The 19,807-nt window shown below is 36.1% G+C and overlaps 1 protein-coding gene across 1 annotated transcript; it reads left to right on the forward strand.

Annotated features, from left to right (window-relative positions):
• Positions 1-26: 26 nt before the first annotated feature.
• LOC116176067 (vigilin-like) lies at positions 27-18,632 on the forward strand. Its single transcript, XM_031494534.1, has 13 exons — positions 27-104; positions 164-242; positions 532-751; positions 803-1,010; positions 5,320-5,926; positions 6,440-6,754; positions 6,803-7,060; positions 12,004-12,554; positions 12,606-12,803; positions 12,856-13,210; positions 16,216-16,710; positions 16,762-17,072; positions 17,448-18,632. Exons 3-13 carry the CDS (start codon positions 573-575, stop codon positions 17,688-17,690), a joined length of 3,720 nt encoding a protein of 1,239 aa, XP_031350394.1. The 5' UTR covers positions 27-104; positions 164-242; positions 532-572; the 3' UTR covers positions 17,691-18,632.
• Positions 18,633-19,807: the final 1,175 nt, after the last annotated feature.

The raw sequence follows: 19,807 nt of genomic DNA on the forward strand, positions 1-19,807 counted from the left end.
TGCACCTTTAAAACAGTAGACTGTATTAATTTATTATTTCCGTGATAATACGCAGGCAAATTTCGTTTCACATTCACATTCACACATTTTCTTATTGGAAGTCGGTATGTGAAGATGCCTGGTGAGTGTGAATGAATTTTTTTTTAAAGTTGCTTTGTTTTAGTGAGACATCCAGAAAAGAAACTGGAGGCATTAAGGATATCCACATTTTTCTAGGACGGATTATCTGTATTTACAGTACAGTAAGTATTATTTGAAAGGGTAAATTAAATTGCATGTGCATGCTGGATTATATATGTATATGTGACACGTCGACTGCCTTGTGGGCAAATTTATCATCTCCATTTATTTGTAAATTTATTCCTAATTAATGCAATGACTACCTATCACTGATTTTCATTTTCACTTTTGCAATAAATTTTTTGGTTATAAATGAAAATGTCTTTTGAGTCCATATGTTCAAAGTTCCTGTTTGCACTTTGCCACTGTTATCAAGATTTGTGCAACTCCACATTCTCGAAACTTTTTTAGTGTTGCTGTAACGACTTGGCGCGACAAAGGACAATTCAAAAATGCAGCAACCAGTGATCGAAGAGGGTGCGGCCTATGAGCCTTCCAACTGCAGGTATGATGATCTTTTTCCGGCACTACCAGAATCGGCCCCCGCAGTGCAAAATGTTAACAACGCTATGGGCCAGTGGAATAACGTCAAAATGCGAGTATCTTCGACTGTCGTCACGCAAGTTTTTAGGTAATTGTCGAGATTCTGAGTGAAAAGCAACGTTCTAACCTTAAATCTTAGAGTACCTTTTGAAGAACGCAAGCTTGATCACAGTGAGAAATTCGGAGAGGGCGAATCCATGTCTGCCTGTCTTAACATCATGAAAGATACGGGCGCACATATTGAAATATCATCCAGCAAAGATCAATCGCTTACTTTTCTTGTAACAGGAAAGCAAAACGAGGTGTTAGAAGCTCGTCGAAAGATCCTAATCCACTTCCAAACACAGGTACGATAAATTAAGCCACAGAGATAAATCCACTACAGATAGCTCATGACAGAGAAATCAGGAAATTTGTATCTAACCCATCTTACATTGAATTGATCATAATTATCTTTCATTACACGGTTTAGGTTTGTGGCTGGCTTATTTTAAAAGATGCGATCTACATCATGAAAGTAAAGAAGACGCATAATATTCGAGCGCCATTAAACAGAATATAAAAGAACGAACAAGGCATCTAGCTATACAGGGTGTACAATTAAAATTTACAACCTCGCATAAATCCTGTTCTAGAGAAATAAACCAAAATGGTGAAAGAAGTCACTTCTACTAAAGGAGAACTTAACCTCACTTTTGGGTTTTATATGGACTTGTGGTGGAGACTACAGGCTTGGGCAAAATACTTTTTAAAAGTATTTAAATACTTAAAAGTAAAAACTTCAATTAGTTCCTAGCTCTGTTTCTTCACTAATACCAACCTAAAAAAAATATAGGTTAGATCGATGCTTTTCATAACTTTCCTCTCTTTTATTTCCATGCAGTGGTTATTAAGTGTTCGGAGACGGAAAAATAAGTTATGCCACAGCAGTAATTGCTGCTACAGTTATTGCTGTTCAATCCTAGAGTTGGCAGCCCTACAATTGCAGCTGAAAGTGAAACAATTTCCCATCCACTGAATGCAGGTTCTTTACAGTATTTAACATATAATATGTAATCAAAATATGATTTTACTTTACTTACTGGCACTCCGTTCTCATTCAAGTAAACTGGAAGATTTGAAACCCAGAATCTCCATTATAAAAGTGTAATAAAGCAGTTTAAGTTAAATGCAAATATAAATGAAAGCATTGCAGTAGCCTTAATGGGCCTTAAGTTTAAATTGAATTGGATAATTCAAAATTTGGAATACTTATGCAAAGAAAAGGATTCTAAGCTTGTGCAATAGAAGGTGTTAATGCAAATGAAACTTTGTTTGCAATTCCACCAGCAATAACAGTGATGTAGATGAGAATTTTTTTGTATTTTATGTAATTTCTGTATTCTATATTTACAGTATTTTTTCTGATGTCTTGAATATGCAAATCAAAGTATTTTGAGATAATCGTGGATGATCCCTCCACCAACAGGAAAAAAATCTGACATATTCAGAAAATTAGTGCTAATAATGTGCTAATTTGTTGCTAAACTAAAAAATTACTTCTGATTAGGAACAACCGAGGGGATCTCACTGGTAAAACTTTTGTACACGTACTCCCAGTAATTTTGTCTACATACTGGCGGGTACTGCTACGTCCTGCCGATGTACTGTGATGCTACCCGGTCCTGCATGTGTGCTGCTAGATACTACCAGACTGTTTGCGTACTGCCATGGCCCCCGAAACGAATTCGATATTATCAAAATTTTTTTATTAATGGCATCAGAATGTTGCAATGATCAGTACTTTATTTACAATGCTAAAAGGTACTATATAATTAACGGAACATCTAATTGCCTTGTAGGTATTTCTTATTTATATATGTATTAGGTGATTTATTTACCTTGAAATGATTTAATAACTTGTTGGGATGATATTTTTTGGAAAAAAGTTTCATACAAAAGTTGTACAATTGTAAGGGAGCTTGAAGATGACCTTGACATTGACCTCCAAGCCAATTTCAACTCCAAAATTTTTAATGAGACCCCTAAATTTGAACTCTGTAATGGGTGAAACGTTGGAGGATTTTGGGTCTACAATGGTAGATATAATCAGATATGTCTCAAATTTTACATACTTACGGGCCTTTAACAAATCATATGTAAAACTTTTATTTTTTACTTTATTAGTATTATATTTTTGGCTTTTATTTTTGAGTGGGCGGGGTTTCAGCCAACGCAACCCACTGTACATTTGCAAATATCGAAGCCTGAACCCGGATTCGAACCAGGCACTCTTAGTACCGCAGTCAAGCGACAACTTAACTGTGCCACATGGGCTCAACTCCTTACGACCACGTATAAGGGTACTTTTATAAGAGTGTGGAGGTTAGAAATTTTTATTTATAAAAAAGGGCGGCGTCATAATTGTGATATTTTGTACACGCGTGCAAAATGACATTAACAATTATGAAGTCGCCCTTTTTTCTAAACAAAAAATGTTTATCCTCCACCCTTATACGTGGTCGTAGGGGGTTGAAATTTTGTTGTTAAGATAGTAGTGTTTAGATAGTACATTTGCATTCGTACCAGTTTTGAGTTCCTGCACAATCATCTTTTAGTTTTGGAACGAAACTTTAGCGCATTTTCCATGAATTGATCATTACTTCCCGAAAGGTCATGTAACAGACTATTTATGTGTACAAAGTGCAGTGCAGTGTAGGTGGTAAAATATGCGATATGTTTGCCTTTACTAGAAGAATCATTGGTTAAAATTTTAAAAAAATATTTCCATAAATAAGAAAGATGACATTGCGCACATCTGATTTTTACAATCTGCCATATGGTTGTGTTTACTAAATTTCAAAAACAAAACATCTAAATAAGGAAGTTGATATTGCCAGCTATTGCATGCGCAAATTAATCGTCAAGGTTTTTCTTGGCTCGAGTACCAGAGCTATAAAGCCGCCGAATGCAAAAAGGATGAACTAAACATATTGAAAACTGTCGGAGTAGTTAAGGCTTCGAACGGACGGATGGAGAAAGTTGCTGTAATAGCCCCTTCCAACAAAAGTTGGAAAATGCCCTAAAAAGAATGTCGAATAAGCATTTTTACAAACCTATATGATGTGATTGACTAAAAAAGAGATTATTGATATATTGGTGCTTTTTTGAGCCGAATCTTTTCTCTTTTTTCGTATTTTAGAAATTCCCAACGTTACCTAAAAACAACGCAAGCTACATTCTCACAACAATTAAGAACAAAAAAAGAAATTCTATATGGCAAAACAATAACAAACGGTGTTTGCTAACAAAACTGCGGTCTATCTCGTTGTGCAATCGAAATACTTCTGATGAAAGTGAATCCAGTACTCCTATGAAATGGAGTAACGCATGTGTAGAACCAACTTTCTTATTTGTGGAACGATTTTTATGAAATTCTGATATTTTATCCTTCTGATAAAAGCAATGTCGATTCGGTACATACGTCTGAAAGATACTTCATCTCTAACCTACAATGGGCTATCCTAAATGGGGGCGCGAAAAAAATATATAGCAACGACGTCTTTTTCAAGCGTGTATATTTATGTTTATTTTTTATTTTTAATAATTTAATTAGATTATTAAGTTACGCGTCGCATGTCAAAGGATTTTGTTTTGATTTATGCTTATGTTACAATTTTACTGGAAGAGTGGAAAATCGCCCATGTGGACCTCTGTTCCATTTGTGAAAATTTTCTTTGTTTTTCAGAATAAATTATTATTATTATTAAGATGTTGTTATGGTACAGGATCCGTAACTGAGATCATAATATTTCTGTATGCGGATGTACAGTGCGTTCGAGGTAATAGGGGCACCTCAATATCTCTTTTATTTGGCGAGATACGAAAAATTTTTCAAATATAATTTTGTATGTGACATTCTGATCGCATATTGCATCGCAATGTTGTTTTTTAAATGCAATGCTTACGTTTTTTTAAGGTATTTGAAAATAGCAACCAATTTTCTTTATGACAACATAAAATATGGTTCATATTAAAAAAATTGAGAAATCCGTGATAAAATATATTTGGAAAATTTATGAAATCTAGCATGCTATGTGCCATATCACACAGAAAACATGTATAATAACTTGTTCAATTTTTCGTTTTGAAGATTTACTTTTGCACAGCAGAATCTCCCCGTACAATGCAACACGCACCACGCATCCTGACAGCACACAGCATGCTAGATTTCATAAATTTTAAATATTGAATTTCTCCATTTTTTTGTATATCAATCATATGCATATTTTATGTTGTTATACAGCAAATTCAATGCTCTTTTCAAATATCTTTAAAAAATACACAGGCATTGCATTTTAAAAACAAAAGTTGCACCGATTTTGCGTGAAACCGTAAGTGATATCGGAAGTTTGAATAAAATAATAAAATTATATTTGACAAATTTGCTGTACCTCGCCAATTAAAATATTCTGAGGTGACCCTCTTATCTTGAACACACTGTATAGCGGGTTTCAAAAAGGAAATCAGTTCTCTTAACATCAACCTTGTGTTAACTTAGCAGATGGTTAATCCATCCTGCTTTAGTTTGCCAATTGATAGTATGTGGTATGAGCTATCTGTAATATACTTACATTTTTGATTAAACGTTTATTTATTTTTAAATGTAACTCCTAGGCTAACAAGCAAATATCGATACCAAAAGAACATCACCGATGGATCTTGGGAAAGAAGGGAGAACGATTGAAAGAACTTGAAAAGGTAACTGCGACGAAAATTAGCGTACCTTCCATGAATGACAATTCCGAAATCATAACCATAATGGGCACAAAAGAAGGCATTGAAAAAGCCGAACACCAAATACGTATTACTTCAGATGAGCAATCGAAAAAAGCGTTCGAACGCATAACGGTTCCCAAAATCTACCATCCCTTTATCGTCGGTGCTTACAATGAAAATCTAACGGCCATGATTAACGAAACGGGTGCAAGAATTAACGTTCCACCTCCGTCCGTGATGCAAGACGAAATTACGATCGCAGGCGAGAAGGACGGCGTCCTAGCAGCTAAGGCGAAAATTGATGCCATTCACAAGGAAATGGAGAAACGCTGCACGACCGTCTCGGTTGAGGTACCGAAATCTCAACACAAATACGTTATCGGACCAAGAGGATCACATATCGCCGAAATTTTACAACAGACCGGTATCAGTGTGGAAATGCCTCCGTCGGATTCGGCAACAGGAACGATTACTCTTCGAGGTCCCCATGATAAATTAGGAATCGGTGAGTTTCAATTTGGTCTTTATCAAGTGCACCTCATGATTTCTAGGATGTCATTTAAAATTTTTTAAATCTGAACACAAATATTTTTTTATTAAAGCCTTTTTTATTAAATGCCTCTTTTTAGATAGGTATTTGTCAATTTTTAAAAAAATGCGAGTTTTCAAAAATTCTTATAAATGTTGGAAGTTTTGCAAAGAGATTATGCAGCATGTTTTCGCACATTTTTAAAAGCTTCATTTGGAAAAATGCAGTGGTAACTTTAGAAAATGTTCAAGAAATGGAAATGACAGAATCCGAAAATTGATGTTGATTTTTGGAACATTAAAAAAATGTATGTCTTAAAGACTATTGGAAGATTGTTATCATCAATCAATGAAATTTTCAAAAATATCCTGTTAAATTTTTAACAAATTTGAATTTTGAAATTGTCATTAATCATGGGACACTTGATACAAAATAAGAAAAATTAAAACTGCCCTCATTACACCGAAATCTAACTCTTATTATTTTCAGCTTTAAGTAAGGTATGCGAGAAGGCCAATTCCGTATGTACCACCGACGTGGAAGCACCTTCTTGGATTCACAAGTACATAATCGGTCGCAAGGGTGCTAACATAAAGGAAATAACGCAACATTTGCCCAAAGTTCACATCGAATTCACTGAAAAGGAAAACAAAATAAAAATCGAAGGTCCACCCGAGGAAGTCGAAAAGGCGAAGGAGCAAATCGAAATGAAGGCTCGCGAGTTGATATCGAAATTGGTGTTCGAAGAGATCAATGTCGATCCCCGTTTTTACAAACACATCATCGGGAAAAGTGGTGCTAACGGTAGGTGTTCTACAAACTTGGACCGATGTTTCTGATTCGTCGTTTTAGTAAACCGTCTCAAGGACGAAACCGGCGTGCAAATTAACATCGATGAGAGCGGATTAATTCGTTTGGAGGGCAATCAGCCGGAGGTGCAGAAGGTCAGGCAGGAATTGGAGGAGATGGTTTTTAAGTTGGAAAATGAGAAAGAAAAGGAAATAATCATCGATCAGCGCCATTATAAGAATATTATCGGTACAAAGGGTGACAAAATTCGAGAAATTCGCGAGCAGTTCAACCAAGTACAGATCAATTTTCCGGGTGCAGGTAATATTTTTTTTTTTCAATTACTTCCAGATTATTGCCAAAACTTTTTTAATTCCTTTTGGTTGCAAAAATTTGGTTGCATGTATCATTGGTTACTGAGCCGCATTTTGGTACTTTTTGGTATGTAGTTTTCCAGGGAATCATTTTGAACCCTCCATTTATTTAATTCTGAAAAGGTTTATTTGGACCCCTTCCACCATCCAACTTTTTTACGTACTCTCATGTTAGCCCTAACAAAGAAACCAATATGCACATCAGATTAGCTAAAAAAAGATGGAAAGTAACAGTTGAGATGCAGTTCAGCAGATCTAGATATTACGAACTTCACAAAATATCAAAAAAGAAATTTTGAATAACATAAATTTATATCTGAGGATCTAAAAAGGCGCACAGTTAATAAAATAAGATTTTTGTTAATGTTAGTTTTAAACCAGGTTTGCAAAATTGTTATCTTCGCTGTTTTGTGGTGTGTCACTAAGGAAATGAATGTGGTATTAAATTTAATTTTCTTTATCATCAATTTCACCAGACCACAAAGATACCTCAACTATTGTTGGTGTCCACAACTTTACTAACAACAGCTTTGAACATTGTTGCGCATTCTGACGATCAAACAAACTTACCGGTGAAGTTCCTCCCAGCCAGCTAGTAAGTTGAGTGTTCCCCCACTGAGACCATTCTCATTCAAGCCAGTGTTTTCATAACCCAAAGTTGCGCTTTTCCTTTTTTGAAGCTTGCTTATATATTTTCTCTTGAGAATTTTATGATGCCTGTAGGTAATTTATCTGTAGGATGGTGGTGGCAAACTCTTTCGCAGCGTACTGTAGATAGTTATGACTGTAGAGAAGGAAAGAGAGAGGAGGGGTAGCAAATTTAATGCTTTGTACACCAGTAACATGGCCGCCTATAGCTCACTGGCGTCAGGTTAATGCAGCAACCATAGGTACATATCGTAAATACAAACATATTTAAACCGATCCGTTATAAATTTAGGCATATCTTTTCTGTTCATTATAATATTGTGCTGCGACGAACTTGGAGTAGTTCATTACTGGTCACATTTTAAATTCTTGGAAATCTTCTGTGACAATAGATTCAGATGACCTGTTTATTGTTGGTTGAGTAATCGCACTGGATGCATTTAAAAATAAATTCCAGGAAACAGAGAAGATAAACGTACCACTTACTATACTTATTTCTGAAATTTAATCAGCCTTTTAAGTTTTTTTATTGCCGCTAGAGGTCTTGTCCTTATTTGGAAGCACGAATATAATTTTTACTTACATATTTTTATTGTAACTTTAAATATTTGTGTTGACAACGTGATACTTTTTAAGTTTAATGTGAGAAACTTGACGCAGTTGACATAACAAATCGTATTACATCCGTAAAGGGGATCCACTTTTATTAACTGGTAGGACTACATAAACCCCATTACTTTATTGAGTGGTAGAGCCAAGTTATCCCAATGACGTCACGAGCACATTCGCATAGGCCTACCTTGTCTTCTTATTGTACCATGGCAAAACTGATCCAAAATAGGCAGGTTCGAAATTTTTTAATTTTTACTGAATTCCTGAGATTTTGTTATTAAATAACGATCAATAAAAATTTGAGGGCAAAATATTGATATTGACGCCCGCTGTAAGCATTTGAAAATCAAGTGTCAGCGCGAAGAGAAAAAATGTACCTATGCCCGAGACTAGACCGCGTGCCGCCAGTAGCCAACACATTTGCCGCTGCATTGGCAGATTATACGAATTCACGTAAACTGGAACCGTTGTGTTAATGTGCTGTGTGCACATAGCTGCCAGGGTATAAAAAAAGATGAATGGCGAAATTTACCCAATGCTAATGTGGAAATGGAGTTTTTGGCTAATGCAAATTTAAATGAACCTCAGAACAGTCCAGTAGTGGAATTATACAACTCTTACATCATTTCCACACTCACATTTGGTAACTAAATTTCGCGAATCAGCTTTTTGATATCTTTGCAGCATTGTGCACAAATAAATACAATAAATAAATCGGTCCCATTCGTATACTGTGCTAGCGCGGCGGCAAATGGGTTGGCTACTGACGTCACGCGGTCTAGTCTCGGGCATAGGTACGTTTCACGCTGACCCTTGATTTTCAAATGCTTACAGCGGGCGTCAATATCAATATTTTGTCCTCAAATTTTTTTTGATCGTTTTTTAATAACAAAATCTCTCAATTTTATGTAGTTAGAATAAAATAAATACAAAAAATGTTGAACCACTCTATTTGAACAAAATCAGTCGCGTCGTTACCTAGGAAAATTGCAATATTCAAATTAATTAATATGACAACCAGATTTTTATTCTTTTCAAGAAGTTGCATAAAATTAGGCTTTCTTCGAAAGAGATTTTGTAATTTAAAATTAGAGAGAGTAAAAGCAATACATGTAAAACCCTATGTTTACTTCTTAATAAATATTACTGCATGGTATAGTAAGAGTGCAAAGTATGTACTTATCCCTTACTTGACATAACTTTATCTAAAAAAGTACACTGACATAATAGACTGGGAGGCAGCGTACATAGTAACTAAACCATAAGCGACAAAAAATTTGACAATACAGGCTGAAAGTACGTTGAAAACTAATAATAAAATCACTCGTCTGCCAGTCGTAAGTGGCAGCATTAACTTGGGGCGGCGCTGAATAGGTCACTTCTTTAGGTGATCAAGTAAATTACCAAACTATAAGGGTCACGGAAAAGATTTGTATCAAGAAATCCCATTTTTTCCAAAGTTTTCAAATATGCTATGGCAGACGATTTCAAGTGCAGCGTTGGTAGCGAAAGACGCCCTCCAATGTAGGGAAAACACCCCTGAACTAAACCATGAGGACGGTATAAAAATTATACATAAAAAATTCCTCTTTTTGTCACTACTTTAAAATATATCCTGGCAGACGATATTAAGTGTAGCTTTAATAGTGGAAGACGTCTTAGAAGTTAAAAAAATTTAGGTATAGTAAATCCCAGCGAGTGCGAGCGTGTGAGAGATAAGCGCGCGAGAGCATAACCAACAGAGATAGCGATAGGATACTGACTACTGAGATATTCCAAACCATTTGATTCTAAACTTCAGATTCACATAGTTCCATCCACTTCATTAAAACGGATTATAGAAACTCAGACATTTTTCGGTGGCATTCGCCCAAATTGCGATGAACTAAACCATGAGGACCATACACAAGTCATACATCCGGTAAATTCGTGGGAACCCGGTAACGCGTTACCCTGCGCGTTACACACATCAACACCCAAATTCACGAACACCTCTCGAAGATTTATGAATTTCTGCGTGTTATTGAAAGAGAGATCTACTTCCATCTATACCTTGATGGTAGCGTCAATTTCCCAAAGCAATAACAGCAATATCCATATCAGAACCTCTAATAATGACTTTGCTACTTGTTGGTAGTTTACCAAGATGGTAAATTATTCGAGAATCTGCCTCTTAGTGGTTGCAGCACAATTCAGTTTTTACCACATCATCTTCCCTTGTCACAAATTTATAGCACTTATCTTCATATGTGGCAAACACAACTTTCCTTCCAAGTAAAGCGCAACAGGTCTTTTTTGCCTATGAACGGTATCAGTAATCTATAAGAGAGGCTTTGAGCTTTCATTGCGAAGTGGTTTTATGAAATTCGCAGGCTGTTTCTGAGTGGAAACAGAAATTGAGTAGGATTGTAATCTTTCCTTATTTTGATCCCAACGATCATGTTCTGCGTCCTTCATGGAAGGGGTAACTATCTGTCAAAAGTAAGATGTACTTCTCTCGCTGACAGCACAAATCTTGCCGAGGATGTGTTCAGAAAATCGCTCAAAGGTTTACCGGAGATCTTTTAAAAGATGCAAAAAAAATAATCCATCGATTAAAACAACATCTACAACTGGCGATGGACTAGGAGCACTTGGAGAATCATACTTCCGAAAAAGTTTCAGCAAAACAAACTTGTCGATTTTAATCATCGATCCATCAATGTTACATAGAGACAACGGAACTGGAGTCAGAGGATAGTAGTTTAGAACGAGTTGAAGATCTATCTTCTTTTCTCTTCAAGTTTTCTGTTTCTCAGTCTGAGAAGAATTCAAGAAATACCGACAATCTTATCGCGAAATAAACAATTTATTATTTTCCGTAATTTAATTCATTTGGTAACTCCAAGCGGTGCGTAAATCTATAGCTATCTCTGTTTGTTGTGCTCTCGCGCGCTTATCTCTCACACGCTCACACTCGCTGGGATTTGCTATACCTAAATTTTTTAACTTCTAAGACGTCTGCCACTATTAAAGCTACACTTAATATCGTCTGCCAGGATATATTTTAAAGTAGTGACAAAAAGGGGAATTTTTTATGTATAATTTTTATACGGTCCTCATGGTTTAGTTCAGGGGTGTTTTTCCCTACATTGGAGGGCGTCTTTCGCTACCAACGCTGCACTTGAAATCGTCTGCCATAGCATATTTGAAAACTATGGAAAAAATGGGATTTCTTGATAGAAATCTTTTCCGTGACCCTTATAGTTTGGTAATTTAGTTGATCACCTAAAGAAGTCACCTATTCTGCGCCGCCCCAAGTTAATGCTGCCACTTACGACTGGCAGACGAGTGATTTTATTATTAGTTTTTAACGTACTTTCAGCCTGTATTGTCGAATTTTTTGTCGCTTATGGTTTAGTTACTATGTACGCTGCCTCCCGGTCTATAATTGTCATCAAATCTTCTCAAATCTCTAAAGCACAGACAAGCTTAGCTCGAAATAATTGAACGTATTCATTATCAATAACGTCACACTTATGGTTGAATTACGACATTCATTTGTTGGTAAACATTAAGCGCATTTTTGCAACCATTGGGATTGTAAATTATTGTTTTTTTTAAGTGTCACTAACCGAAAAAATGTTGTAGGTGATAAACGTGATGTTGTTAAAATTCGTGGTCCAAAAGAAGACGTAGATAAGTGTCATAAGTATTTAGTTAAGCTTGTAAAAGAACTATGCGACAATTCGTATCAAGTCGATGTGCCAATATTTAAGAAGTTCCATAAGTTTATAATCGGTAAGGGCGGCGCCAACATTCGCAAGATCAGAGAGGAGACGCAGACGAAAATCGATTTGCCCGCCGAGGGCGACAAGAACGACGTCATCACCATAACCGGCAAGAAGGAGAACGTCGAAGAGGCGAGGGAGAAAATCCGCAAAATCGAGGACGAACTTGAGAACATCGTTACGGACGAAATCACCATACCGCCACAGTTTTATAATTCCATTATTGGTGCCGGTGGGAAGTTGATACGTTCCATTATGGAGGATTGCGGCGGTGTCGCTATTAAGTTTCCCAGCGCGGAAAGTAAGAGCGATAAGGTTACCATCCGCGGGCCGAAGGAAGACGTCGAGCGTGCCAAACAACAGCTGTCTGAACTGACAAATGAACGACAATTGTCTAGTTACACTTTGGAAGTATGTTTTCTTATCATGCTTTGCATTGTTTTGTTAACCTGTTTTTTATAGGTACGTGCCAAAGCGCAACAGCATAAGTTTTTGATCGGTAAAAACGGGGCGAACATTAAGAAAATTCGCGATTCTACCGGAGCTAGAATTGTCTTTCCCAACAGTTCTGATGAAGATCGTGAACTGATTACAATCATAGGAAAGAAAAATGCTGTAGAACAAGCGAAGGCAATCTTGGAAGACGCCATTAAAGATATTGTATGTATTGTCCCCATCCCACTTGATAAATTTAATCGGTGGTTGTTTACAGGATAACATTATTGAAAGTGAAATGACTGTAAATCCTCGACATCACAAACATTTCGTCGCCAGACGTGGAGAAGTTCTGCATCGTATCAGTGAAGATTGCGGTGGTGTCATGATATCATTTCCTCGTTCTGGTGTTCAAAGTGATAAGGTCATTCTGAAGGGCGCTAAAGATTGCATCGATGCAGCTAAAAATCGTATCACGGAGATTATCAGCGATTTAGAGTCGATGGTGACCATTGAATGTATTATTCCGCAAAGACATCATCGTACCGTGATGGGTGCTAAAGGTCATAAGGTGCAAGGGATTACGAGCGAGTTCGATGTTCAAATTAAATTCCCCGATCGTGACAATATGGGTAAGTTGTATCCCACTGTTATTTTGACATTCACCCCATTGATTTGCCCTTTAGGCGTGACAAGTGCTAAAGATTCTACCAACTGTATTTCAGCTGTTTTATTATATATCTCCTTCAAAGTACTCTCCATCACACTTGATACATTGTTCCCTCAGGGGTTTTCACTGCTTGAAACATGTTTTGTATTTTTCTTCAGTAATGGTGACAGCTCCTTCCTTGTTTGTTTTTCGTAACAAACCATTGTTCACTTTGATTTACTTACTATTAAGAGAGGGTATCTTCGCGTCATGGTTAGTAGAAAGAGTAGGTAGCCTCGTAACTTTAGAGAGAGACGCGTCAACGAGGATCTGGAAGTCCCATTTGATTGGTGTTTAATTTTCGTTGACTTTGACAGTTATTTGAACTGTGTAAGTACTTAATTGTCAGGTAGTGCTGAAGACTCTATTACGTGTACTTATTATAATTTGATTGAATACCTACTTACTGTTGGATACTTAAGTATCAATTAAAAGTATTAGATGCCGGATGGAACTCTTTGTAACGTTGCTATATGTAATAGCAACTCCAACGGTTAAATCGAAAGAAAATGGATCTCAGATTCAGTTTTTCGCTTTTCCAAAAGGTAAGTACTGTATTACAAAAAGAATGGGGTTTACGTGACGCTAATAAGTCCCCCAGGTACGATTATGAAATTGATAGCATTGGATAGAGGGCACCTTAATAACACGTTTCCAATTAAAAAATTTGCGGAAGAAGGCCTAAATTTTTCACAATCTTAATTAAAAGTTCCGTTCATTTCGTCGAAAGTGAGGTTATATTACTTCAAATTTCAAGATTGTTTTTCAGTTGGTAGTGTTTAACATTCGTGAGTGCCAACTTTAATTTCTTAATAGGTTATGTTATTTCTTCACTATTTAATAAATGTTAAACAATGATATACAACTATTATACATTAATTATACCATAATAGCAATGAGGAGTTCTCTACATGAGATATTCCTTGCCCTCTCGACCGTATTAGGCGGTGGATGCTAAGCAGCGATTCATACGAAAAGGCGTTCCAACTCAATCAGTAGTCAATACGAACCGATTGGTATATGAAACATGCAGGAAGTGCCAGGGTTTCCCCTTTCTGTGATCGATACAGAGAAATCGATTTTTCCACATGCAATATATAACCTTCTCTACGACATTCTTCTTCCGTAATGCATTCAAGGGGTTAGACTATATACGCTTCAAGAAGTGGTGTTATTAAAGTGTATCCACAAGTAACATGGAAGTGTTGCTTATTTGGTGTATAAGTTGAACAAAACCTAAAATTGTATTGTATATTATACCTGTTATACTACTTTTATTACATTATCTGTTAATATACACGTTAAACCCAGCATATTTCATTTTAGTAGAAGAAGTTAACATAACCTCCTACAAAAATTTACTGTCACCTTTGTATATAAATTAATAAAGCTGTCACATAAAATTTTTCAGTTTCGCCAACTTAAGAATGACAAAATATACGTAAAATAACATCAATTTCCAGAAAATGAAGTGAACTTTTAATTAAGATTGTGGAAAATTTAGGTCTTCTTCCGCAAATTTTTTTTTATTCTAAACGTGTTTAAGGTGCCCTCTATCCATTTCTATCAATTTCATGATCATACCTGGGGGCGCTTATTAACGTCACATTACCCATGGGTACCTATGAAGATGAAATGTAAGCTATTTTGAATAAGTGCGTTTAATATTTCGCTTCTTTCTATGCTAAACAGGGACTTTGGAAAAAAATGGGATTCTGGGTGACGTCACTCGCGTATTTCAATACTGAATGTTTATTGACTGAAAGTTACGAGGCAACCTACTCTCTTTACTAACCTTGCCTTCACGTACCGTACAATAGGTGCATTCACTGAAAAGGATGCATATCCTCTACCCTTCAATCTAGACATAACCAACTTGATGAATGTAATTTATTAAAATGTCTGTACTGCTACAGCATCTTTCATTGTAAATCTTCACGATTTATTTAAACCACGATAGTGGCGCCAACTGCATTTTCTAGATCAGCACCAAATAATATTTCAATAATGTTGTTCAACCTAGTGCTGGGCGATAAATGAAATTGTTATAAGTCTGTTTAGTCCGATAATGATCGATAACTGATAATAAAATCGTTAATTGTCGATAATAATAGATTATTATTGACATCTGTCGAAAATTGTCGATCTCTGATTGTCATTGATTAATCGAATAGCGATATTTATCGAGAGAAAAGTGTGGATACCTTTTCGTAAATCCTATCGATATAACTATATTCTCAATGCATGCACTCGTTCACAATTTTGGTTATTTGGTATTGATATTAATAATTTAAATAAAAACAGGATGCTCTGAAAAATATTAAATATATTAAAAATACTAAATTCTGTAGTTTTCTGAAATCAAAGGTGATCAACTAGAACTAGACAATAATCCTCAAAATTTTGGTACGTCCTTCAATAACCTCAAAATTATTACTTTTTAACAGAAACTGTAATTAAGCATAATAGTTTCTAATTCAACCAGCCTAAAGTAAGTTGTGAATTGTGATCATATTTTGTAAGTGTCATGCCAATTCCGGAATGCTCTTACGTGATTGCTTTCGCGATAAATCGATGTAAGATTAATTGGTAGATTATCGATTTATCGACCAATCCCTTAAAATCACAATCGATACATTTTTCCATAATTTTCAATAAATTATCGATTAGCCGACCATTTTTTAAAAATTAATCCACTATCTATTAAAATCGATAATTATCGGTTATTGTGGAAAGCACTACTTTTAATTGACTAATTTATCGATTAATCGATAATTGTGGATTAATCGATACATTTTTTTAATTTATCGGTTGTCGATTAATCGATAATTATCGATAAGTTATCGATTAATCGTTTTTTTGCACAGCACTAGTTCAACCATCATATTTTTGTTGAATCAGTATTTGTTAAAGTGGAACCTTTTGCAGAACCCTATTACAACGAAGAGGGTCAAATTAACGGAGACATAAACGCCGAACCCATCCGATCGTGCGACGTCATCCGCATTACAGGCAAAAATGAGAATTGCCAGAAAGCGAAACAAGCCCTACTCGATATTGTTCCGATCACCATTGACGTTAATGTGCCATTCGACCTGCACCGGTCCATTATTGGGCAGAAAGGTCAAGACGTTAAGAAGCTCATGGACAGGTATGACGTCCATATCGTTCTGTCGCCGCCTGAAGATAAGCAAGACATTATCAAAATTACGGGAACGCCTGCCAACGTGGAGGATGCAAAAGCAGCGGTCGAAGAGCGCGTTCTCGAATTGGAAAAGGAGCGCAAGGATCGCGAGTTGAGATCGTATTCAATTGATATCGATGTCAACCCCGAATATCATCCGAAAATTATTGGCAGAAAAGGAACTGTAATCTCGAAAATTCGTCTAAATCACGATGTACAAATCATGTTTCCCAAAAGAGGTAGGTTACTTTTTCAGTTTAGTTCCGAAATATTTAACCGCCATTTTGTAGGTGATCCCGATGAGCAAAAGATCATCATTACCGGTTATGAGGAGAATGTGTACAGAGCAAAAGAAGACATAATGAAAATTGTGAATGAATTGAACGAGTTTGTTAAGGAAGAGCTTACGATTGATTCAAAAGTTCATTCGCGTTTGATTGGCGCTCGAGGCAGGAATATTCGCAAAATCATGGATGACTTCAAGGTAGACATTAAATTTCCAAGAAGCGAAGATCCTGATCCGAATCTCGTCATCATAACTGGAATGGAGGATAACGTTTTCGAAGCAAAGGACCACTTGCTCATGCTTGAAGAAGAATTCGTAAGTTGTTGTTTTAGATTTCAATAGAAATTGTGGCTATCGCAAGAACTAAAAGTTTAATAACAATTTCGAAATTGTTTAATTCGCAAATTGCGCAGAAATGTGTGAAAACGTTTTTTTGCCGCCCCCATACAACGGCCACACCTTCTGGTGGCGCCGGATTTTTTTTGTCTGTTTTATTAATCACGATCGAGAGAAGTTCAGATTTGTATGAATTTTTATCCTCACCCTCGACCGTGGACTCCAGAATTACCGATCCCAAGGAAAGACCGTCTTCAACTTTCGCATATGCCACTGTATATTTTTTTAAAAGAGAATTTAAGAATTACAAGACGATGCTCATCGTTTACTTTAATAGCATTTCTTTGTCAACAGTTGCAAGATGTCATTGAACGCCATGAACATGCATCTCCGTTTGCCAAATTGGATAACTCTGGCGATCGCAGAGGTGAAGGAAACGGTTTTGTCGTACAGGGAGGACCGTGGGAGCAAAGGTCGCCAAACGCGGCACCGAACACGGCCAGCGTGACCGAGTTTCCATCGTTTGGCGGTCACAAAGTCGACCAATCGTCGCATCAATCTCGTCAAGTACTGGGTGTCTGGGGATCCAGACGTTAAAAACATTGCAAAAGACCATCGAATAATTTGCGGTCAGTCCATACCATGTGTAATACTTAATTGTCTGTACCAATGTACCATTTTTGCTGAACATACAAAATCACTGCCAATATTTAAATAAATTGTAATAGTTAATGGACTGATTCGTAATGATTACTTTTTCGTTTATGGAGGGCATAATGCGACATATTTACTAACATTTAGAATAAGATCATTTAGCCAATTTATGCGACCTCTTCCCTCACTGTTTGCTGCATTACAATAGGCCTGGCTACGACACTGGACTCTGACATGGAACTGAATCAACATTGACGCGTACGATTTTATTACTTTTAGGTCTTCCCGCCAAGTTTGTCGACAACGAATGCTTGGCTGCCTAAAGGCCTAATAATGGCTCTAATCATCCGGATGGAGAAGTTATGATTGTTTAATTTTTAATTTAAAGAGTATTTATATAATTGATTATGTTTGTTACTAATATGTGCATAAATTTTTAGAAAATAAGCATATTTTTGTTGGTTTTTTATTTACATTCTTGAAGATTTAATATATATAGATAATTCTGTTTTGTTGTAAAATGGTCAAGCAAACTTGTCATAACCTCTCTGTTTTTGTGAGGCGGTGCACGGTGCCTTCCTCTTTTATATGACCGTACTCTAATGAAGCTTGTACAATATACCGTTAGTGGGGTGTAGGATATATTTTTTATTCACTTCCGTTTACAATTTGCAGTTAATTCTTATCAAAGTATAAATATTGTATTATGAATGATAATTATTGTATTATGACTGAACATACTGTTGAATCGGTACAATTATCTTGAGTTGATTTATATAGTACTTGAATCATTTTTTGTATATAATATATACATATGAGTCCTTGTGGTCGATTTTGTTAGCCCAGGACTACCTGAGGGAGAGAAATATAAGATTTTAAAGGACATTTATTTTTTTATTTTTAATCCCTTTGTGTCGCTGGTAGAAAACTCTCGTGCAGATTACAATAATACGATAATCTGGATTTCGCTCGTTTACCCTTGCTCGGTGCTTTCATTTGAATGCAACCCTTTATTAAATCCTTACGCCACCTAGGTAACTTCTTTGTAATTCATTAGTTAGATTTAGTTTTTCTTTATTCTCTTGTGATTGATTTCTTTGAATCGTTCATTCTGTTGTTGTTCGAGGGTGCACAGAACTTTCTTTAATTTCTTCCGCACCATCATTGTGCAAGACGCATTCTCGATTATTACTTGCAAGATGATTCACGCCATTACTTACTTAACAATTTGTTGACCATTTTTGGGACATACTGGCGCTGTGTTAAATTGAGTGAAGTTTTCTCTCTTTCTATTTCCAAGTTTCGCTGACGCTATTTACGGACTTATCTTACAAGTTTTAAGGTCGTGCCGTTTTTTTTTCTTACTTTTGATTTACGATTTACTTCATTATTTCCTACAGGATTGTGCTTTCGACATCGATATTTTAAAGTGAAAACGTTCATTTGGATTTTCTCATATTGCGCAAGAAAAATTAATTTGTAAAGGTCCACCGCCATTTAGAGATTAGAAAATTCCAATAATTTTGTTATTTTCGTCGATTTCCCCTACTAATATATACCATTTGATTACATTTTGGTCTTCGATACCATCAAATTGTAATAAGTATTCACTTAACGATTATAGCGTTGTTTTTGCGGAAGCGTATTTGGATCAATATATTTTCTTCGACCACGTGTTGGCCCCCTTTTTTTCTTCCAAAGTTAATTGAAATTCAAAGATTGACGGAGCAGATCTTTAAATTACAGTATCTTATTTGTAATATTATTAAGATCATTGGATTAATTCACCATTGATTGGATACGTCAACTATATTGTTTACGTTCTATCCCTATCAAGTGTTTTATTCCCTTTTAACACCCCAGACCAGAACAAGGATCTTTTAGTCTACCTTGTTTCCCCTTTTTGGCAAGTATTTCCTCCTCTCTCCACATTTACTGAATACTAAGTAGTTCAGATTAGGTAGGTACCTCTACTATTACTATTCTTCCCTTCTGCTTTATTTTTGCTTGTAGCTATAAGAACCCCAATATTCCCCCCGACAACCCACCTCTACTTTGCC

This window comes from Photinus pyralis, unplaced genomic scaffold (genome assembly GCF_008802855.1).
Source record: "Photinus pyralis isolate 1611_PpyrPB1 unplaced genomic scaffold, Ppyr1.3 Ppyr1.4_LG7, whole genome shotgun sequence".
In the NCBI taxonomy this organism is placed as follows: Eukaryota; Metazoa; Arthropoda; class Insecta; order Coleoptera; family Lampyridae; genus Photinus; species Photinus pyralis.

What these genes read in the sequence shown, in the direction of transcription:
- LOC116176067 (XM_031494534.1), top strand. Translation starts at nt 573, where the DNA reads ATGCAGCAACCAGTGATCGAAGAGGGTGCGGCCTATGAGCCTTCCAAC. An exon ending in GTCGTCACGCAAGTTTTTAG is followed by an intron (nt 752 to 802) that starts GTAATTGTCGAG and finishes CTTAAATCTTAG; the next exon opens with AGTACCTTTTGAAGAACGCA. An exon ending in CCCCGATCGTGACAATATGG is followed by an intron (nt 13,211 to 16,215) that starts GTAAGTTGTATC and finishes AACCTTTTGCAG; the next exon opens with AACCCTATTACAACGAAGAG.